At 36.1% G+C, this 23470-nt stretch overlaps 1 protein-coding gene across 7 annotated transcripts; it reads left to right on the top strand.

The window, feature by feature from the left end:
- Nucleotides 1-1577: 1577 nt before the first annotated feature.
- OSGIN2 (oxidative stress induced growth inhibitor family member 2) lies at nt 1578-23032 on the top strand. 7 transcript variants are annotated; one of them, XM_059901258.1, is made up of 7 exons: nt 1578-1872; nt 7700-7913; nt 9440-9594; nt 15328-15464; nt 16031-16222; nt 18564-18655; nt 21127-23032. In XM_059901258.1, exons 3-7 carry the CDS (start codon nt 9528-9530, stop codon nt 22160-22162), a joined length of 1524 nt encoding a protein of 507 aa, XP_059757241.1. In that variant the 5' UTR covers nt 1578-1872; nt 7700-7913; nt 9440-9527; the 3' UTR covers nt 22163-23032. The 7 variants fall into 7 exon arrangements, with proteins under 7 accessions (XP_059757241.1, XP_059757238.1, XP_059757243.1 ...); XM_059901255.1 differs by lacking the exon at nt 7700-7913 and adding an exon at nt 5189-5603; XM_059901259.1 differs by lacking the exon at nt 1578-1872 and adding an exon at nt 5581-5603.
- The last annotated feature ends 438 nt before the right edge of the window (nt 23033-23470 follow it).

Genomic DNA, 23470 nt, shown 5'->3' with positions numbered 1-23470 from the left:
AAATAGCACCTCACCCTACAATTTCAAAAAACAGAAACAAAAATTCTGATGTGCCCCATTTGCTATAAGAAAAATCCTCTATGTAGTTATTGTGACCTGGTTTAATCATTAGCCCTTATCAAGGGTAAACCATGATAGCAAGTTCCCGAGGTTTAAATACAAGGCTGCTTAAGGCTAAAATTTGACATGCTCACTTTATTAATTCATCTGAAAATACCACAAGAAACTCAAAGTGAAAACAAAGCCATAAAGAAAAGAAAAAGTTATACAAAGTACTCATAAACCTTACAGTTTTAAATATTTCAATTCTCTGGATTGGCATAGCTATTACGAATTTAGTTCCTTTAAAAGGATAATGTTATGAATATCAACAGAAAATTATGCTTCACTTTCTGAAACATTAAAGCAAAATAAACATTAGAGTAACATGAATATAAGTGTATATGTATGAATGAATATATTATCTTAGATTGTATAATCCTGGAGTCAGGCTGAGTCCTAGAACTTCATTTTAAGCTCCACAGACTCTAAAATACCTGCTAAGTCCAAGTTTGTTCAATGACAACATTCAGCAAAAATTGAGAACTTAAAAAATTATTTAAAAACAGAAACTTACGTATCCCAGATTTTAACTGCAAAAATAATTAGCGCTCTTTGGAAAGAGGGATAGAAAGACATCTCTATATAACAGTATATGCAATTAATCACTTCTCCCAGGTTTTGTCCCCCTTCATTTCTTGAAAATACCGAACAGGGACACTCATTACTCGGTACTTTCTAACTTTTCTCGCATTATAACCACCTGGAGGGACTTAAAAAATACACGTTCCTGCCCTTTCCCCCTCCATGAAAGGTACTCAGTGAATCTGGGGCGGGGCTGAGCACCTGTATTTTTAACCAGCGATGCCACTTACTTAAGGAAGGGGACCTCAGTCGGAAAGCCAGACTTCCCCCATCAGAACCCTTGGGGTGGGGCCCGGGCACCCATGGTTTGGTGAGTTCTCCCAGGCGATTGTGAGGCAGGGTCAAGAACGAAAAGCGCGCGGAAGCTCAGGGCGTCTGCGCCCAGGCCAGCGCCAGGTAAGGCGCTAAAGTGGAGCGGGAATCTCGGTCTTGCCGGTCGTCCTCGGTGAGAGGCCCGCGTGCACCGACTCTGGAGACACTGGGGTGCTCGGGTCGCAGAGGCCGCGCAGCACGCAGGGATTTCCCCCTAACCGTCCCGCTACCGAGGTTAGCAGCTCTTCCTCTTCCCCTTGTCATCCGGCCCTCAGGACGCTCGTCCTCCCAGCCTCGCCAACCTCCCACGCCGCAGGTCGGGAGCACGCGGGGGGGCCGCAGGGCGCAGGCCGAGGCCCGGGCCCCAGTAGCCACCGCCAGCCGTCTGGTGGGCAGAGGACCTCGGCCCCCCCGCCCTCTCAGCCAACACTTCTTCAGGCCGGGCCCCTCGCTCTGGCCGCGGCTCCACCAATCCCGGGCCTCGCCCGCCGCCGCCGCCTCCGCACCTGCGAGGAGGAGCCCGCCCGCCTCCGCCGCAGCCGTCGCAGCGTCCCCGCCCCGTTCCGCCCCCATCGCGGCGCCCAGAGATCGTCGGCCGCCGGCGTCCGGCTGCAACTAGTCGAGGAGCGGAAGCCGCTTTACTGAAGCGGGCTTGGGTGCTCCAGAGCCCGGCCGGCTGCTGAACCGCAGCTTCCGGCAGCCGCGGCAACGGCTAGGCGCGGGGCGCGGGCGCCCCGAGGACCCCGTAACCGGGCGGGCGCCCCGAACGGGCAACCCCGCCGAGGGAGGTGGCCGTGGCGGTCGCGCTCGGGCGCCCCGTGCGCCGCGCTCCATGCCCGTGTGGTGTTGCCGCTGCTCCCTGGCCGGTCATTTCAGGTGACTTCTCCACCGTGGAAGAAAAGGGGGCAGGCGGAGGTTAGAGTGCTGCGGGGCCCTGCGGCAGGGCAGGGGCCGAAATGGGTAGAGGCCGCGCGGGTTAGGGAGTCGGGGACGGGTCGGGGGTGGAAGGCAAGCGCCTGAACTGCAGAGGCCTCCCGCCTCGGCCGCTGCTTCCTCCTGGTTCCTGTCTAGTCGAGGTTCCCCGCCTTGGCTCCTGGCTCTGGGGGACTCTCCTCTGTTGTCCCCTTTTCCTCTCCCTGGACCGTGCCAGTCACGGGACTGCGGGACCGGCTAGGCCCGGATCTAGTCGGTTACGGCGAACTGAGACTTAAAAGTAGTGCAAAGTTTTAGTGAAGGGTTGTGAGGTTCTCCCAGCCCCACACACACCTTAAACATTTTTTTTCTTTAAAAAAAATCTAATAACCTAAGTTACTGGGTTGAAGGGAGGCAGGGAGCTATGTTTAAAATGAGATGTTCTAGCTACAAATATGTTTCTGACTTTTAAGATGTCAGTCATTGTAAGTAATATATATTGTAGAAATTTGAAAAATCTGGCGATTCTAGACTAACATTATGAGGAACGTTTTTAGGGGTCATACAGATAATACGTTTTAAAATAAAAGTTTATGTACTAGATCTAGCACAGTTGGCCAACATTTCATTCAGTTATGGAGAGAAAGACCAAAAGCAACTTGAAACTAGTTTTAACCTTCTGGTGAAGAAAAGATAAGCTTAGCGAAGACTTTAGTAAAGTGCCTTGCCTTATATATACACGAATGTGCTAGAATAATGATATGCAAAACTTCTTTTGTAAAATATGAAATTCTGATCAGAGTTCTTAAATTGGGCTGCATGTATAGACTTTAGGTGGCCAGTGAACTTGGATGTAAAGAAAGGTACCAGGAATTTTCACTCAACTTTAACCAAAATCTATTTTCTTCAACTGTAAATATAAGCAGTAAATCACAGTAGTATTTGTGACTTTGTCATCAATAGAAATCACAAGTATTTTCATACCACATTAATTGTTGCAGATACCTAGAAATACTGTTTATTTCTTTCTTCAAGATTACAGTAATTATTTTACATCACTGAACTTGTTATTTAATACAGTAGAGGAATACATAAAAACATATTCCAAGTTTACTTTTTAGTTTCCTTGTAAATCCTGTTATGTGTTTAATAATATTATTCAAAGAAGAGGTCCAGAGGCTTCACCAAATTGCAAAAGGGGTGTAAGGCACAGAAAAGACTCAGAATTCCTGTTGAACTAGAGCAGCAATCCAGGCTTGCCTACCTTCTCAGTGAGTTTTGTAGGAGTCTCTAGATTCTGGATATTAAAAATTATTTTATGTAATAAACTGCTGGATCTTAAATTCTAGGCAAATTTGTGTGGTATCTACTTGACAGACAGTGATTTGAGAGTATCAGATCCACTTTGGAGAACTTTAGAAAACAAGTTCCCCTAGTGAAAACTTGTTAAACTGAAGCCCCTGAGAAAATAATATGCCTTTTAGAAAGTACTGTCCAAAAGCCTTTTGACACCTTTTGGTACACTTGAATTCTAAGGACACAGCTTGGGATTCATACGTGTTCAACTAACCCTAGGTAGTGAATATCATGTGCTTACATCCTTGTACAGAAATGTGGAGGAGGAGGTGAAAACAAGGTATTTGCTATATTTTGATCTTGAGGAATAAGGGAAAACAAGCCTGCTAGCCAAAGAATAAAAATTGTGATTGATAAACCATATTTCCATTGTATAAACAGCTCTATCTTATCTAAATTTTTAAAAAGAAAACGTTTATTTAATAATTAAAACATTTCCTTAGGAGAAGGTTTATAATTTACTAGCACAATTTTTTTTTTTTTTTGAGTAATTTCATTAGGAACACATTTTAAAACCAATTGTGACAGTGTCTACATTTTGGATCTTGCCTTATATCTGAAAGAATAAATATTGTGAGAGAACTGTCTCCTAACTTCCCAAGGAAGAAAACTTCCATACTTCCTGTTCTAGAAGATAAAGAGTGTGACTGACTTCCTTTGTGACTTTAGAACCTTCTTTTCTTATGGTAGTATCAATTTGGTAAAAATCTAAGCTCATGCTTCCAAAGACTAAACTCAGGTAGTAAAGCATTTCATTTTGAAGGATCATTTAGAAAAGTATTGCTAGGTGTGAGAAAAGTGTTTTGTTATTCAAATATTATGTCTGTGCCATCCTTTTAAATTTGTTTTGAGTCTTTGGACCATAATGTTTCAAAAACAAAACATGGAAGGCATCTAAAATCATCTGAAATTTCAAATAGTCTTCTAATTTGATGCCTAAAAATAAGGTAACTATTTTTGCATATGTGTAAAGTGCTGTTCTTTACTATTTCCTAAAATTTAATTATATTTTCCAATTTATTGCCTCAAATAAAGGAAAAGTAGATTTTTTTAAAGTAGATTTTTTTATTACTCAAATACTTGTTTTAAATAGAACATTCAGCAAATTGGATATCTGCAGTGGAAATTTTCACTGTTCATAGACCTGTGAACACAGTATGCATATACTGTAAAATATGTACAGCAATACTAAATTTATAGTTTAGACTCTGAATTTTTTAGAAAGAATACTTACTAATAGGTCTTTGTTTCATTGTTGCTTTATGTAAATTCAGTGAACCTTATTTTCATTTCTTCTCTTGATTCAGTTTTTCATGCCTGTGTTAAACCAGTATTTATCATGTACCATGCAAGTTTATTACAAATAGTTTATACCAATATTATGGATTATATACACAAAGATTATACCTATGACCAGTTAGTAGAAAATCAGAACAAATTACGTATACTCTGGAGAATTAAGATAAGCTAAAACTTTGGCTCTATATACTCTGCTTGAGTCTTGGGAGAGACTAGTGTCAAATTGCTTGAGGCCCACACACACACAAAAAACCTACTAGATCTAATAAATGAATTCAGCAATATTGCAGAATACAAGATCAACATACAAAAATCAATTGTATTTCTGTACACTTACAATGAACAATCTGACAATGAAATTGATAAAACAATTCAATTTATACTAGCATCAAAGAGAATGAAATATTTAGGAATAAATTTAACAGAAGAAATGTGAAACTTGTACATTGAAAACTAGAAAACATTGAAAAGAATGAAAGGAGGCCTAAATAAATGGTAAGGAATCCCATGTTCATGGATTGAAAAATTTAGTATTCTTAAGATGGCAGTAATGGCAATATTCCTTGAATTTATCTACAAATGCAGTGTAATCCTATCAAAATCCTAGCTGCCTTTTTTTTTTCAGAAATTGATGAGCAGATCCTAAAAGTCACATGGAATTACAAGGAACCCAGAATAGCCAAGACAATCTTGAAAAAAGAACAAAGTTGGAGGATTCACACTTCCTAATTTTACAACTTACTACAAAGAAACTGTAATCAAGACAGTGTGACGTTGGCATAAAGATAAACATAGATCAATGGAATAGAATTGAGAGTCCAGAAATAATTCCCTTTATTTGTTGTCAGTTGATTTCTGTGGGATCCCAAGACAAAGGGAAATATCAGTCTTTTCAACAAATGATGCCAGGACAGATGGATATTCACAAGCAGAAGAATGAAGTTGGACTGCTACCTCATACTATATATAAAAGTTAACTCAAAATGGATGAAAGACCTAAATTTAAGAACTAGAACTATAAAACTCATAGAAGAAAACAGGTTTGTAATCTTAGATTAGGCAGTGCTTTCTTAGGTATGACACCAAAAGTACAGCAACAAAAGAAAAAAATAAATTGGACTTGATCGAAAATTAAAACTTTTGTGATTTAAAAGACAATATAAAAAAAGTGAAAAGACAACCCACAAAATGGGGGAAAATATTTACAAATCATATATCCAAAAAGGGACTTGTATCCAGGACATATAAAGAATTTTTTAAACTCAACAATAAAAAAGACAACCCAGTTGGAAAGTGGGCAAATAAGTTGAATTATTCTCTGAAGAAGATATGCAGATGGCCAATAAGCACATGAAAAGATGCTTAACATTATTAGTCATTAGGGAAATGCTAATCAAAACTGCAGTGAGATGCTACTTTACACCTACTAGAGTGGCTAAAATAACAAACACAAAAAATAACATGCTGGTGAGGATGTGGAGACATTGGAACCCTCATATCACTGGTGGGAATGTAAGATGATGCACACTTGGGAAAATAGTTTGCTAATTCCTCAAGATGTTAAACATAGAGTTTATGGCCCAGCCATTGCATGCACTCCTAAGAGAAATGAAAACATTTGTCCACACAAAAATTTATATATGAATGTTCATAGCATATTTGTAATAGCCAAAAAGTGGAAACCATCCAAATGTTTATCAGCTCATGAGTGGGTAATATACAATGGAATATTATTCAGGCATAAAAAGGAATGAAGTACCAATACATCCTACCACCTGGGTGAACCTTGAAAACATGCTAAGTGGAAGAAGCCAGACACAAAAGGCTACATAATGTATGAGGGGTTCCATTTATTTGAAATTTCCAGAGTAGGCACATCAGTAAGACAGTAGATTAGTGGCTGCCAATGGCTGCGGGGAGGGAAGAATGAGGAATGAGTGCTAATGGGTGCAGCATATACTTTTGGGGTGATAAAATTTCTCTGAAGTTATTGGTAGTGATTGCAAAAACCTTGTGACTACTTAGAGCCCTGAATTGTACACTTTAAAAGGGTGAATTTTGGACTTCCCTGGCAGTCCAGTGGTTAAGACTCCGTGCTTCCACTACGGGGGGCGTGGGTTCAATCCCTGTCAGGAAACTAAGATCCCACATGCCAAGTGGTGCCGCCAAAAAAAATAAAAGGGTGAATTTTATATGTGAATTATATCTCATTAAAAGTCTTTTTTTTTAAAAAGCATTACCAAGTTCCCTCTATTTATTTACCTTGGTCTAAGGCCTGATCAGATGATCTGTTGTTTTTCTGATGTTTTTGAGCGCTTGAAAACTTTGTCTTTCTTGATTAATGGAAGCCTAACAGAGGAGGCATTTTATTTCTAATTGTCTTAACCTCTTTTTTCTTAAGTGTAAACCCATTATTTGAGAAGACTAGTCCAGTGTAATGAAAGATCCTTGTAAAATGTATAGTCAGGGGGTTGGTGGTGGTGGGATGAATTGGGAGATTGGGATTGACTAATATGCATAAAATAGATAGCTAATAAGAAGCTGCTGTACAAAAATAAATAAAATTCAAAACAAGATGTATAGTCAGTTTATAGAATTGATAGCTATATTAAAATTCTGAGGCCTGCCAGAAAAAAAAAAAAAAAAAAGGTTTCTTGAGACATCTTGACTTAGAATATTAAATGCCTCTTAATAAGTTATTAAATAAATGAATTCTACTGTACCTTTAAGTAAAAGTGATTCGGAGTTTAAGCCAACACTTCTAGCCATGATTTTTTTGTTCTTAAGGAATTTAAATATTAATTATTTGTTTCACAGCGTTTATTTGTAGACTTAAGAAACTGGACAAGGCATTTTAGATCATTGAGTTTTGCTTATAAAATCAAATATGGTAGTAACTGCTAAAGTACCTTCATTCACTCATTCAGAGGATTATCAGTTTGCTCTCAGAGTGTACAGGATATCAGATAATATTCAAGTATCTAGTTTAATATTTATATAGTCTCAACTTGACTCTAACCCCCAGCATATCTGCCCTTTTATTAATGTGAAACATTTGTTAGGGTTTGAAGAAGGAGACATCTTTTTAATTACCAGAATCTTAGAGTGATGATCATTTTTATTATTTAAATTCCAGGTTATATATATGGAAGCAACAGTGTTTGAGATAGGGATGTCAGGAGGAGACTGGCCATGATGTCTGCATCTCCTGAAAAAGAACTGTGGCCTTTACAACCACCATAATATTAATGAGGCCTGGATACCTAAAAGGACTAATCAGAAGCATCCAAAGGAAGCTGGGGAACCTGTCCTGGGCACACACTTTGGAGAAATATCACGGACAGGCCCAAGTATGATATACTCATGTTGAGTTCAGTTGTCAAGAAGCAGAAGGCAAGACAGCTAGTACATCTGGATCTGATTAGTGGTGGGAGTTGGAATTCTCTGAAAGGGATGGATTGAGCATAAGACACTTCTTTCAGGGGCAGGCTTGCAGTGTGAGGAGGGGCTTTCCTAAGTAGCCATATCCAAAGGGTATCAGTTCTGGCCAAAAGGGGCCATGTATCGTTAGGGGAGCCCAATTACTGGGGGTGGGAAAGCTGTCAGTGTATCCTGGGGAACTCTGCCCTACCCTAGGGTAGTTTGGGAACTTGGAAGGTTATAGGGAGGGAGAAATTTTGGTCTCTGCCTAATTCTTTCCATTTGTCATCCTCCCCCAAGGGTCAGTGAGTCCTGTGAAATAACTGATCCATTCCCATGTTTATCATTTTAGGAATAGTAATCACACTCACCCACTGGTCAGTACTCAGTTTAATATTTTCAGACATTGGCCTGTTTCTGACTATATGAAAATGAAAAATAATTCAGGAATTCTGTTCTGAAGTAATCTCTAGTATAATGCAGAACATTAACTGTGTTCAAAGGATACTCCATTTATTGCATGAGCTTGTCAGAACGCCAAAACTAGTTTCTAGGGAGGCAGTTGGGAAAGAAGGTAGATTGGAAATCAACGTTAAGATCTTTGCATTTTTCAGTATCTCTTTGAGAATAAGATGTATAAACCTTACTTTTTTTTTTTACCAAAATGCACCATTTGTAATATATAAGTTCAGTAACTTTTCCTTAAAATAATATGTGTGACTGTTTTTTCCCAAATATACTGCCTCTATTGCACTCACCTTTTTATTAATGAGAAAAAAGTGAAGGAGAAACTTTCCAGTCCTAGGAGATCTCAGAATTATAAAAATCCCTATTACAATGTTGTGTCTTTGGTCATTAAAAATAGCTTCTTATTTAAGACTTGCCTTCAAGGCATTAAAGAGACATGAGCAGCTACATTCAGCCCTCCATGTCCACATGTTCTGCGTCCTCGGATTCAACCAACTGCAGATGAAAAATATTTGGGAAAGAAAAAATTCCAGAAAGTTCCAAAAAGCTAAACTTGAATTGGCTGCATGCAGGCAACTACATACATAGCATTTACATTGTATTAGGTGATATAAGTAATCTAGAGATGGTTTAAACTATGTGGGAGGATGTAGGTAGGTTATATGCAAATAGTATGCCATTTTATATAAGGGACTTGAGGATCCATGGATTTTGGTATTTGGGGAGTGAGGGTGGGGTTCTGGAACCAACCCCCCTTGGATACCGAGGGACCACTGTATTTAGGATTTCTGACAAAGTGGTGTACGTTGACATGTAGCTAAGGTACTAATTTGAAAGCATTAATCAAAAGGATTTCCTTTTCTCCTTTTATGGAACTATTGAATATTTTATGGCCTAAATAAAATCTGAATAAAGACAGATTTTTATAAAGGCTATATTGACTATATATCTGTTGTTTTGTTTTTGTTCCATATTTTCCTTTTAAAAGAAACTATAGTGACCCTGAAACTGAAGGAGAGATTTTTAATTCCTTAGTGCAATATTTTGGTGATAATTTGGGGCGAAAAGTTAAAGCTATGCCATTAGTTGAAGAAACTTCTTTACTTGAAGATTCATCAGTGACTTTGCCTGTGGTAGTAATAGGTAAGTTTTATTGCATTTTATCTCTTAAAATTACAGTTCTGATCCTTACTACTTTTATAAATGCACAGTTACATAGCACAAGTTCTTAGGATTGTATTGAAAAGTATTCTTAGGTTGCTTAATATTTTTAAATAACCAATAACCAAATCTTTGGAGAGAGGAATTGGTTTATCTGATATTAGATTCTGTGTTAGAATGGAACATTTTTTCATTGAAGGGTTGATATTACTCTATTATTTTAAAATATCGGTAGTCTATCAGTTGTGTTACTTATATGACAGTGTCATGATAATGATGATAACCAATGTTATTAGAGCCCTGTATAGAGCATTCTGTGTACATTATTGGATCATGCCTTACAACCCGATAGCCCTCTGAGGTTTTCGGGTATGGACAGACAGGGAAACTCAGTTGTTGAGTAACCTGTGCAAGTTAGTAGTCAGTGCTCAGTTAGTAAAGAACATTATAGTACTCTACAGTTAGGTTTATAATATTTTAACCATATGTTACTATTATATATCCATTGTACCACCTCAATAGATAGGTATATAAGATATTAAAAATTAAGTTATTAATAAAACCTAATTCAAAATTATAAAATTTTATGATTTTGTTTTATTGCATGTATTTAATTACCTGTCATATGTATCTTTAATCTAATATTCAAACTCATGAAGTTGGACAAGTACTATAGTATGAAACCAAGCCAAAGGAAAGAATTATGGGACATAATGTACCTTGATGGCATACAACTTCCTTAGTTTCTTTGACTTGTTTCAAGTTAATGGAGAGGAAAGTCCTGTGCTCTGTCTGGCATATTGACATCTCTCCATAAGAGATTCAATAAAGGAAGGAAGGAAGGAAGGAAGGAAAACAAGATAGTTCTACACTAGATTCCCCTCTAGGGGAGCTGACAGTGTTTGCAGTATTTCTCATCCAAGATATCTTGGAAACTAAATCTCACGTTCCATTTCCCACTTATATCCAGCCCTGGTTTTCCATCCTGGATGTCTTGCCATAGGCAAAGGAACCTATGTCTTCTTGTTCTAGTTGGGCTATGGCAGGGTCAGAAAAGGAAAAACTACTTTCATCTGCGCCTTACTTCCCCCAAAGCAATCTGTTCCTATTTTGCCTCAGCTAGCCGAAGCGTAGCTTAACCTCATGTATATAGGGCCATTATTGCTGGCAATAGCACCGCCAGCTGATCATAATAAAGGGCTAATTTCCTTAATGTTTGTAATTGGTTTTCTGTTGCTGTCATAACAAATTACCACAAACCTGGTGGCTTTAACAACATAAATGTATTTAACTGTTCTATAGAACAGAAGTCCAACACTGGTCTCACTGGGCTAAAATCAGCAGGGCTGCATTCCTTTTGGAGGCTCTAGGATAGATAAAATGTTTCCTTGCTTTCCCAGTTTCTAGAGGCTACTAGTATTCCTTGGCTCCTGGACCCCTTTTGCATCTTCAAAGCCAGCAGTGTCGTTTCTCTTTTAACCTTTCATAGTTATGGTTCCTCCTTACCAAAGGTGGGAAAGAGTCTCTGTTTTTAAGGACTTGTGTGATTAGATTGGGCCCACCTGGATAATCCAGGGTACTCTCTCCAGCTCACTGTCCTTAATTTAATCACATCTACAAAGTCCTTTTTCTCTGTAAGGTAACACGCTCAGGTTCTTGGGGTTAGGAATGGGAAATCTTTGGGAGTTGGGGCACATTCTGCCTGTGTATATATTTCTCTATGAACTGCTTATTTGTATTCTTTTTGTATTGTCTTTTGAGTGTTATTTCTTTTTGATTCTTTGAGATATTAACTCCCACTATTTTTCATATAGTCAATATTTATTTTAATAGGCTTTATTTAGAGCAGTTTAAGTCTATAGGAAAATGAAACAGAAATTACAGAGAATATTTCTGTAAATACTCTCCCAACCCCCTTTTATACCTTTTATTAATATCTTTATTATATATTCCTTTTCTTCTCCTTCCCAACCCCCTTTTATACCTTTTATTAACATCTTGCTTTGGTGTGGTACATTTGTCACAATTGATGAACCACTGTTTTTATACATTATTATTAACTAAAATCTATAGTGCGCATTAGGGTTCACTCTTTGGGTTGTACAGTTCTATGGGTTTTGCTGGGTGTATAATGTCATGTATTATAACATCATATAGAATAGTTTCACTGCCCTAAAAACCTCCTGTGTTCCACACATTCATCCTTTCCTTCAACTATCAACCCTTGGTAACCACTGATCTTTTACTATCTCTATAGTTTTGCCTTTTCCAGAATGTCATATATATGGAATCACTGTATGTAGCCTTTTCAGACTGGCTTCTTTGACTTAGCAATATGCATTTAAGATCCCTCTCTCTGTCTTTTCATGGCTTGATACTCATTTCTTTTTATCACTGGATACTATTGCATTGTTTGGATGTTTCAGTTTACCCATTCGCTTATTGAAGCACATCTTGGTTGCTTCCAATGTTTGACATTTATGAGTAAAGTGCTGCAAACATTTATGTACAGATTTTTGCATGGCCATTCAGTTTTCAACCCACCTAGGAGTGTGATTGCTGGGTCATACAGTAAGACTATGTTTAGCTTTTTAAGAAACTGTCAAATTGTCTTCCAAAGTGACTGTATCATTTTGCATTCCCAGCAACTATGAATGAGAGTTCCTGTTTTTCCACATCCTTGGAAACATTTGATACTGTCTGTGTTTTGGGGTCTAGCCATTCTGATAGGTGTGTAGTATCTCATTGTTTTAATTTGCTGTTCTGTAATGATATACAATGTTGAGTAATTTCTCATATGCTTATATTCCATCTCTATACCTTGAGGTACAGAGCTTTTCCCTACTTTTTAATTGATTGTGTTGGTGGTTTTCTTATGGTCGAGATTTAAGAGTTCTTTGTATATGTTAGAAACAAGTACTTTATCAAATACATGTTTTGCAAATATTTGCTCCTAGTCTGTGACTTGTCTTTTCATTCTCTTAACAGTGACTTGGCAGAGCATAAATTTTAAATTTTAAGAAGTCCTGCATATCAATTTTTTTCTTTCGTAGATCTTGCTTTTGGTGTTATATCTAAAAACTCATTACCAAACCCAACGTCACCTAGATTTTCTCATAGTTATTTTCTAGATGTTTTATAATTTTTATTTAAAATTAATTAATTAATTTTTTTTTGGCTGTGTTGGGTCTTCGTTTCTGTGCGAGGGCTTTCTCTAGTTGCGGCAAGTGGGGGCCACTCTTCATCGCGGTGCGCGGGCCTCTCACTATCGTGGCCTCTCTTATTGCGGAGCACAGGCTCCAGACGCGCAGGTTCAGTTATTGTGGCTCACAGGCCTAGTTGCTCCGCGGCATGTGGGATCTTCCCAGACCAGGGCTCGAACCCGTGTCCCCTGCATTAGCAGGCAGATTCTCAACCACTGCGCCACCAGGGAAGCCCTAGATGTTTTATAATTTTGTGTTTTATATTTAGTCTATAATCTGTTTTAATTCATTTTTGTAAAGATATAAAGTTAGTATCTATATTCATATTTTTTACATGTGGATGTCCAGTTGTTCTAGTACCATTTGTTGAGAAGATTATCCTTTCTCCATTGCATTGCCTTCGCTTTTTTGTCAAAAATAAGTTGACTGTATTTGTGAGGATCTATCTCTTGGCTGTCTATTCGGTTCCATTCATTTGTATATTCTTTCATTTCCACACTGTCTTGTTGACTGTAGTTTTACAGTAAGATGAAGTTGGATGGTATTAGTCCTAACTTTGTTCTTCAATATTATATTGGCAGTTCTGGGTCTTTTGCCTTTCCATTTAAACTTTAGAATCAGTTTGCCAATATCCACAAAGTAACTTGCTGGGATTTTGATTTTGATGGCATCATATCTGTAGATCAAGTTGGGAAGAACTGACATCTTAACAATATTGAATCATTCTATCCATGAACATCGAATAGCTTTCCATCAGTTATATATTCTTTGATCTCTTTCATCAGAGTTTTGTGGTTTTTCTCATTTAGATCTTATGTGAATTTTGTTAGACTTATACCCAAGTATTTCTTGCAAATATAAGTGATGTTGTGTATTTAATTTCACATTCCACTTGTTCATTACTGGTCTGTAGGAAAGCAATTGACATATATATTAACCTTGTATCATGCAACATAATTGCTTATTACTTCCAGGAGTTTTTTTGGTCAATTCTTTGGGACTTTTGACATAGATAATCATGGCATTTACAAATAAAGACAGTTTTGTTTCTTCTTTCCCAATCTGTATACATTTAATTTCCTTTTCTGGTCTTAGTGCATTAGCTAGGATTTCCATTAAGGTGTGTGATGAGTAGGAATGGTGAGAAGAGACATCCTTTTCTTGATCTTATAGGGAAAAAACCCCCTAATTTCTCACCATTAATTATGATGTTAGCTGTAGGATTTTTGTCGATACTCTTTATCAAGTTAAGGAATTTCCCCTCTGTTGTTTGTTGAGAGTTTTTACATGAATAGGTGTTGGATTTTCTCAGATTTTTTTTCTATTTCTGTTGGTATTATGATTTTTCTTTAGTTTTGTCTCTTTCTTTTTGATTCAAGGAAGTTAGCTCTTTGCCTCAGATCTTAACTCCCAGTATTTGCCATTTAAAAAAAAAATTTATGAAGTCAAATGGTTTATTTTCCTTTCTGTCTTTTGAGTTTTGTGTTGTATTTAAAGGCTTCTTACTACAGCATTATAAGTAGAAATATTAACCTCTTTCCTAATATTATGATGTTACTTTTCATGTTTACATCTATGAGCTTATTTTATTTGGGGCAAAATATTAGACAAGGAACAGGATATTTTTCTGATGGCTTACAGTTGTCCCAGATAGATTAAAGTTTTGGTAGATGGATATAATAGAGAAGTGGCAACCCAGACTAAAAGAACTACAGAAATCAAAGTGGTTGTTGGAGTTCAACAACAACAAAAAATCCAGTTTGGTTTTGGGTAAAGGATATAGAAATACAGGAGGGACGTTATTAGGAGGTGGGACTTGAAAGATGGTTGAGACCAGAACATGGAGAATAGTGGATAGAAGAAACAAGCAATGAAGGACTTTGGGTAGAGTGGGTAACATAGCGTGGGTAACATAATGAGAACTCTGTTATGAAAACTCATTTGAATGTAGAATGTGAAATGATTTGAAGTAGGTGAATCTTGAAGAGGAACAAGAAGAGATTTTTGTCTTCTGAGTGAGAATATATGAGTGAGAATAACAAAGACAACTGAATGGATATAGGTGACAAAATACGTTTAAACCAGAACCTGATTAACTTAGGATTTTGCTGGTAAGTATCATACCAGCAAAGGAATAAGGTTTAAAGGAGGGGCACCAAAACGGAAGAACTCATGAATTTGCTTTTGAACACATTGTGATTAAGTTATTAGTGGTTCAGTCAGGTGAAGAAGTGGCATATGGAAATTTGGGATATATTTTGGGGGTAAGAGGTCAGCCTAGATATCTAATTTTGAGGGTTAGTAGCATAGAGAGTTGAAGCTTTGAGTAGGTGAGACTCCCAAAAGAAAACAGGAGGGAAGACAAAAATCTTCTCTTGTGAATACTTGTCTTTGAGAGTTTAGAGAAAGAAGAATTGGTGAAGGAGAAAAACCATCTGTGAAACAGAAAAGCCAAAGAACATGAGTATTAAGATGCAAGATACACCCCTCTCCACCTTTTTTTTTTAAATAGGAAATGGACCCTCAGGAATCTGCCTTTCTTATATGCTGTCAGGCTACAGACCATATTTATCATCAGAAGCAATACATCCAAACACAATCTTACATAGCAAATTAGAAGAAGCGAGACATCTTTCCATTGTTGATCAGGTATTATTTTTCACATGTTGATGCTTTTAAATTTTTTTATACTGAGGCAAGGTTAGTTTTCTACTATATAAGCATTGTACTTCTTAGCTGAAAACATTTTCTTCTAAATAACACCTTCTAACATTTTAATTTTAGATTTGTAAATATATTCTGCTGAGTTGCTTCCATTTATTTTCCTGAATTAATTAGAGCAGAATTTCCCAAATTATTTCCTGATGGAGTTTAATAGGTGCTCTATGCTCTGGTAAGTTTGGGAAATGCTGCTTTTTATTATTAGAGTGTCATGGTAGACATAGTAAGGCATACTAGCATATTAAAGTCATCTTCAAGTTTTGTAGTAAAACGATCTGATTAGCTTTTTGAAACCCAACCTTTTCCCATACTTATTTGACCAGAGAATCTATTAAGATCTCAAGGAACGTCAAGTGTTTTGTAGCACACTCTATGGGAAATGCTGGATTACAATAATGGTCTTCACTATTATTATGTTAGCTGGAGTTTTTTTGTTTGTTTTTCCAAACTCCATCTGCCTTTTTTCTTTCTTTTTGAAAAAAAAATTCATTCAGGACTTAGAGTATTTGTCTGAGGGCCTTGAGGGTCGATCATCCAATCCTGTTGCAGTACTTTTCGACGCACTTCTTCATCCAGATGCTGACTTTGGGTATGATTATCCATCCATTTTGCATTGGAAATTAGAACAGCATCATTATATCCCTCACTTAGTTCTTGGTAAAGGTCCGCCTGGTGGAGCTTGGCATGTGAGTATATTTTCCTTAGCATTTTAGTGAATGTGAATTATTATATGTCATCTTGATAAGACCATTTTGATTCTTAAACATTATGATATAATGTTATATATGATGATTACCACATCTTTATCTGAGAATTTTAATGTGTTCGGATAAATATGAATTAATTACTAGTAGAAATTAAGCCAAATTTGATTAGTGATAGTGTCTTAGAATAAATGTTTCTCTAAGAATTATACAGAAAATATTTCAAGATGTTTTGCATAGTAAAACATTTTTAATTCATTTATTCATTGTAGAGTTTACAAAATCTCACACAGTATTTCATTCTAATATGTATTATTTCCCTACATTTTCAAGATCTTAAATGAAACATGTAAAAGAAAAAAAATTGTATTAGTCTGCTTGGGCTGCTAAAATAAAATACCATAGACTGAGTGTCTTAAACAACAGATTCACACTTTGAAGGCTGGAAAATCCAAGATCAAGGTGCCAGATGATTCAGTTTATGGTGAGGGCTCTTTTTCTGGCTTGCAGACAGCTGCTTTCTTGCATATCCTTATGTAGCAAAGAGAGTGTGAACTCTCTTCTTGTAAAACCACTAATCCTGTTATGAGGGCATCAGCCTCATGACCTCATCTAGCCCTAATTACCTTCCAAAGGCCCCATCTCCAAATGCCATAACATTGGAGGGTTAGGGTTTCAGCATGTGGATTTGGGGGGTGATACAATTCAGTCCATAGCAGAGGTTAAACCAGAGGACTGTCAACATAAAGATCCAGCATATTTAATTAGTGGGCAGCAACTAATAATTTTTCTTCACTCCTGTGTCCTTAGCAGTTAGTACAGTGTCTAGTGTGTGGCGAGTGCTCACTTGTACAAATAAATGTTAAATAATTTCTGCTATGTTATGAAATAAAGACTTCATGGGAATTTTAACTTTAAATATCAAATCTTTAGTATAAACTTCGGTTGGATATTCCTATATTAGTGCAACGTTATATGGCTAAAAGTTGTTTACATTTATCAAACGATTGTTTCAGAGTATTTGGGGACTTTATAGATTAACTATGTCGCTGACTTTTTCATCTCAATTACCTTTATGGTAATGGATAGCAACTATCAAAATATCTGTGCCTTTTAGCTTACATGTTTATATTTGCTTTATTAATAAGTAGCATTCTTAATAAAACTGCATTTATTGAAAAAGCCATAATACATTTTTTAAGTTTTTAGAGAACCTTCTATAAATTCCTGAGGTTTTATTGTACATATATATTTTCTGCTTAGAAAAATGTGCAGGCAATATTTGATCTCTGTTACTGCATTTCTCCCACTTACATTTAGGAAAGTTAAAGTATGGATAAGCCTTGATTACTAAAACCATATTTGAATCAGTGCTAAAGCGATATATACCTGAAACTTGGTTCTAATCCTAGTATCAGGCCCAGCCTGCTTCAAAGCAGTGGCAACTTGCTGCATTCTCTTACTGTGGTGATCTTGTACTGTCACAAATAATATGACTTTATAAGCCATAGCACATAGTAAGTGCTCTGTAAATGTTGGCCAATAATAATAATAATAACAAGTCCCATTCCCAATACTGGGCTGTGTAGAAACAGGGCAAGAAGGGTTCAGATAAAAGAAGGCATAGCCTAAAAGAGTTGGTTGAAAGCGATCGTTGAGGTCATTGGGAAAGGTGCTTTTGGCCCTTGGGCTTTTCTTGCTTTGTACTGAGCAAAGCAGAAGTAGGGCAAGCTTGAAGGGGCTCACTTCCTTAAAGGCAGCATTAGCCTCAGCAGTGAGTCTGTTCTTAATCAGGCAACCACTTACTTATTTCCCTAGTTTTAGAAAGCGATGCCTGCTGTATTGAAACCAGCTTAGACTTCACAATCATAATTGATTGGGGGGGGGAAGCTATTTTGCTGCCCATTTAAAATAATTTGTTAATAGTATTAAAATGCAAAGACATTTAAAGTGTTAGAAATGAATGAACTTGTCCCCTTTTGTTTAAAATGAAAATACTGATTTGCTCCTCTAACACGATATTCTGCATCTAATTATGTTGATTATAGGCATTGGGTGATATTGTAAATCTGATTTATAAATGTATAATTACATGAAAGAAGGAGTATAGAAACTACCAAGTGTTGAAAATATTTGAAAGTTAATTGGAATAAATTTCCAGAGGTGATTTACACAACCATTTAGGACTTCTTTGAGCTCTCCTTTTCCAGACTTAATTATAGTAAATGAGATGGCTTTGGTTAAAAAAAAAAAAACAAAAAAGAAAAAAACCCTTGCTACTGATAAAATATGTTTTTTGATTGTACATTTTTTATTCAAATAGAATATGGAAGGCTCGATGTTGACAATCAGCTTTGGAAATTGGATGGAGCTACCTGGACTTAAATTTAAAGATTGGGTATCTAGCAAACGAAGGTAAAGATCAAACTATTAAAATTTTGGTGTACAATGGGAGTCTGTCAGCCAATCTCAAACTAGTTGTGATCCTGTCTTAGATGAATAATATTAATGCATGTGTCTTTCAAATAAAACCTCTTTGCAACAGTGGTTATGAGTTAGTTTCTATTTAGAGATTTTATAAAACTAAGCACACAGAAGTAAGGGCTTGTCTACAGACTGTTAATCATAGTTTTATCCCACTCTCCTGTTAAACCACTCTGTTTTGTTACTTTCTTGTCCACCTACATATCCTTTCCTTATTTACTTATTTTTATGAGTGGATATATATAACTTATTTTTATGAATGGATATATAACTTCATGTATGCATATCTCATGTATACATACCTAAAGTATTTGACTTTTCAGAGTAGAAGAGTATATATAATGAATAATTTTAAAAGGCTTAAGATTTATATGATCTGAAGAGAAACCAGAATATATATAATGAATAATTTAGAATGATGGAATAAAATAGAATCTGTGATGTGATTGCCTACTTGGCTGTAGAGGTAAATATTTAATAAGAATACTAAAATATGAAAATAGAAAATATGAAAATCTCCTAACACAACATTGTAAAAAAAACTATACTTCAATGAAAATTAATTTTTAAAAAAAGAAAATATGAAAATCTCAACTTGAAAGAATAAAAGTTTATTTTGTATTTATTTGGGAGAAAGAACCCAAAATTTAAAAAGAGAAATATGAAAAGCCCTATCATTTTCAAGCCATTTTCATTCCTATAGATAGTAACTACTAATACACAGAATCTACTCTAATTTGACTGCTGCCAGAAACAATAAATTAAAGCAGGAAGTTACTCAACCTTTGTTAGAACAGGGCTGTAATGTTTGAATGCTTTACTTTCTGCTAGATAGAAACCATGTTAATCTACAGTAATTATCCTTAATTTAAGAAGATTTAAGGAAAGTAAATTTAGACCAGAGTAAATTTAAACCTTTCAAATATGACTTTTGGGTGTTTAGAAAGGAATTTTATGTGGGTTTGAAATGTTAAGTTGCAAAATCAGGCAAATCATAAAAGTTCTTGATTTTCATAAGTAAGAAAGTGAAATTGCTCAACATATTTTTCCCTTTATGATGTGGGTAAGAAAGGGAAAGAGAGCTTTATGATTTACATACCATAGTGTTCATCCTTCTAAATTGAGCATATTGTGTGTTTAATATGTGAAAATGAATCTTGTGATAAATATTAGCTTTAGTTCCTGCCCTTGCATAGTGTTAAGACTCTTAGACCTCTAGAGATTGGCAGGGTTTAAATCCTGACTCTGTAACTTCTAATGTTATGACCTTGGTCAAATAACAAACTAGCTATCAATTTCCTAGTTTGCAAAATGAAGATAATAATAATAGTAACTATTACATAGGGTTTCTGTACAAATTGAGAGTTAATACATTCTAAATCTTAATTATTATAGTCATTAAACTTTGAACTTCTTCCAGCTACAAGTTACACTGAATTATGTGAAATGATTTGGTGTTTTTTCTGGGTTTTCTTGGCCCCACTGCGTGGCTTATGGGATCTTAGGTCCCCAACCAGGGATCGAACCCGGGCCCTTAGCAGTGAAAGCACGGAGTCCTTACCACGGGACCACCAGGGAATTCCCTGATTTGGTGTTTTTATTTCTACTTACTTCTAATTGGGGCATTGTTTAAGGATACTAACGCCCATTGCTTTAAATTTCAGGTGGAAAATAAAAAATATATTAACGTGCTTTTTTCATAAAGAGCAGCTTATATTTATAGATCTCTTTATGAGTAGGAAACACAGAGAGAGAATTGTTATCTACTTAAATATGATTTTATTCAGCAAAAGACTGATCTGAATTATTTTTGGTCATTAGGAAAACAGAAAGCAACTTATTAAAAATCGTGTCTAGATATTATCTTTGAGAAGTATATGTATTGCAGTCAGACCTGTAATATCTCAATGGTTGTAATCTAAACAATTCAGTCTACAGTTAAATAGAATACAGACTGAATAGTATAGCTATAGACTGAATTATTTAGATTACAATTGTGAGATAGACTAAAATAGTCTAATTTTCAGATATCCACATTTTAATCCATTTATTTAATAAAAGTTTATTGATAAAGGCAGCTAATCTGAACAGATACTTATACAAGGCATTGGGGAAACAAAGATGCATTAAATACAGTCTCTACCCTCATGGGACTTCCTCCATTGATAAACTAATTTATTAACATTTTTAAAGAAAAGGAAAGGCTTTCTTTCTTTGTAAAGTGTTATGGTAAGTGTTATGTAAAGTGTTATGGTAAGTGTTATGGTAAAGTGTATGGTTAGCTTTAGCTGAGACAGTCCAGAGGAATTAAAAAGATATAACAGTTCACTAGATGGAGAAGTACTAATCATGGAAACTAAAAGTATTATCCTCATAGAATATTTTTCCTTTTCTTTTTATAGGAACCTAAAAGGGGATCGAGTTATGCCAGAGGAAATAGCTCGCTACTATAAACATTATGTAAAAGTCATGGGTCTTCAGAAGAATTTCAGAGAGAATACTTACATTACCTCTGTATCAAGACTCTATAGAGATCAAGTTGATAATGATGGTCAAGACAGAGATATTTCAACACAGCATTTACAGATAGAGAAGTCAAAATTTACCAAGAGAAACTGGGAAATCAGGGGTTATCAGCGAATAGGAGATGGTTCCCATATTCCTTTCTGTCTCTTTGCTGAAAATGTAGCTCTGGCAACTGGAACATTGGATTCTCCTGGCCGTTTGGAAATTGATGGGGAAGATTTTCCTTTTGTGTTTCATTCAATGCCTGAATTTGGAGCCGCTATAAGCAAAGGAAAGTTGTGTGGCAAAGTGGATCCAGTGTTAATTGTAGGTTCTGGGCTTACCGCAGCTGATGCAGTACTGTGTGCTTACAACAATAATGTCCCTGTGATTCATGTATTTCGCAGACGAGTAACTGATCCAAGCTTAATTTTCAAACAGCTTCCCAAAAAGCTTTATCCAGAATACCATAAAGTCTATCATATGATGTGTACTCAGTCATATTCTTTAGACTCAAATCTTTTATCTGATTATACCAGTTTTCCTGAGCACCATGTGCTTTCCTTTAAGTCGGACATGAAATGCATTCTTCAAAATATCTCTGGATTGAAGAAAATATTTAAGCTCTCTGCAGCAGTAGTGTTGATAGGTTCTCATCCCAATCTGTCCTTTCTGAAGGAGCAAGGTTGTTACCTGGGCCACAACTCAAGCCAGCCAATCACATGTAAGGGTAATCCTGTGGAAATAGACGCATATACATATGAGTGTGTTAAAGAAGCCAACCTTTTTGCATTGGGTCCTTTGGTTGGAGACAATTTTGTTCGATTTTTAAAGGGAGGGGCACTGGGTGTTACACGCTGTTTAGCTACAAGACAGAAGAAAAAAAAGCAGCATTTATTTGTTGAAAGAGGAGGAGGAGATGGGATAGCTTAGAGCAGGTTTACAAGTAATTTATATGAACACTTTACCATTAAAGATTTTTAATAGTGGTTTTACAGTGTACTGGCTTGAATTTTCTGAACTTGAATTAACTGGAAGAGCCTCAAGCTATAGTAACTATTTTTTAAAGTTACCAGAATTTGGTGTCCTGATTACATTATAATGTATCAAAGGTGTCAATTGTCAGACAAATAGAAACACTGCCAATTTTGTATACTTTAAGTTCTCACTTAACTAAAACATTCTTTTCTTCCAAGACTTATTTTTTGTGATCATTGTTGGTTATTTATGTTTGATTACAAAATATAACAGCATTGAATCTATAAAACCACAGTCATTAGGCCAGAGGTTTCCTTCACTTTATATATTGGGTCACCTTGCTGCTCAAAGGGTGGTTCAAAGATAGCATCAGCTTCATTTGTGGCTTGTTAGAAAGGTAGACTCTCAGGACCCACAACAGACTTACTGAATCAGAAATTGCATCTTAATGAGATCCTCAAGGAATATGTATGCTTATTAAAGCTTGAGACACACTGGTCTAAAAGAAAATGGGATGTAAAGGTATAGATGCTGAGGGTGGGTGGAAAAAGAGGGCATATACTACTCAGGTTTTATTTATTTTGAAATCATCAATTGTATAAATCTAATTTATTAACATATGATGGGCTTTTAAAATTTTTTATTGTTGAAACCTTGACAGGTAATTCATAGTTTCAGCTTCTAATTTAAACAGTCCAATAATGTTGGCATATACTGAGACATCCAGGGACCTGCTGAGATATTTTTTAGAGATATATTCTCTAGTTAACTAGCATAATACTTAAACTAATTTGCAGTTCAATAAATTTTGAATGGAACTATTTATTCCTTTGTGAACACTGAGTTAATTTCTGTCACTGAAACTTAAGATATTCGGGCGTAAGTACTTACAATATTGCAATACTTTTTGAGTATTACCAGAATTATTAAACGTTAAAATTGAAAAAGTTAAAACCTGTCTTTTCTATTCTCAAGATGATTACTTTGAAATTTGTTCATTGGAGATGACATAGCATTTAATCCTTTGGTTATTTATTGAATTATATGTTCTATCTTGATTTATATTTAGGTGTGCTTAATGTCTTGTGTTTTCATGCAAATCCCCAGAAATTTAGTATTAGACAAGAAAAGTGTTACTTGTGAAGTTCTCCATGGCAAATTGAATTTCTCAAGTCTTTTTCTCTCTGTTACTCTTTTTTTTTTTTTTTTTTGGTAAAATTTATTTCACCTGGAATGTGTTTATTCAAAGCCTATTTCTATTTT

Source organism: Balaenoptera ricei, chromosome 17 (assembly GCF_028023285.1).
Source record: "Balaenoptera ricei isolate mBalRic1 chromosome 17, mBalRic1.hap2, whole genome shotgun sequence".
Lineage (NCBI taxonomy): Eukaryota > Metazoa > Chordata > Mammalia > Artiodactyla > Balaenopteridae > Balaenoptera > Balaenoptera ricei.
This window is presented reverse-complemented; position numbering and strand designations above follow the sequence as displayed.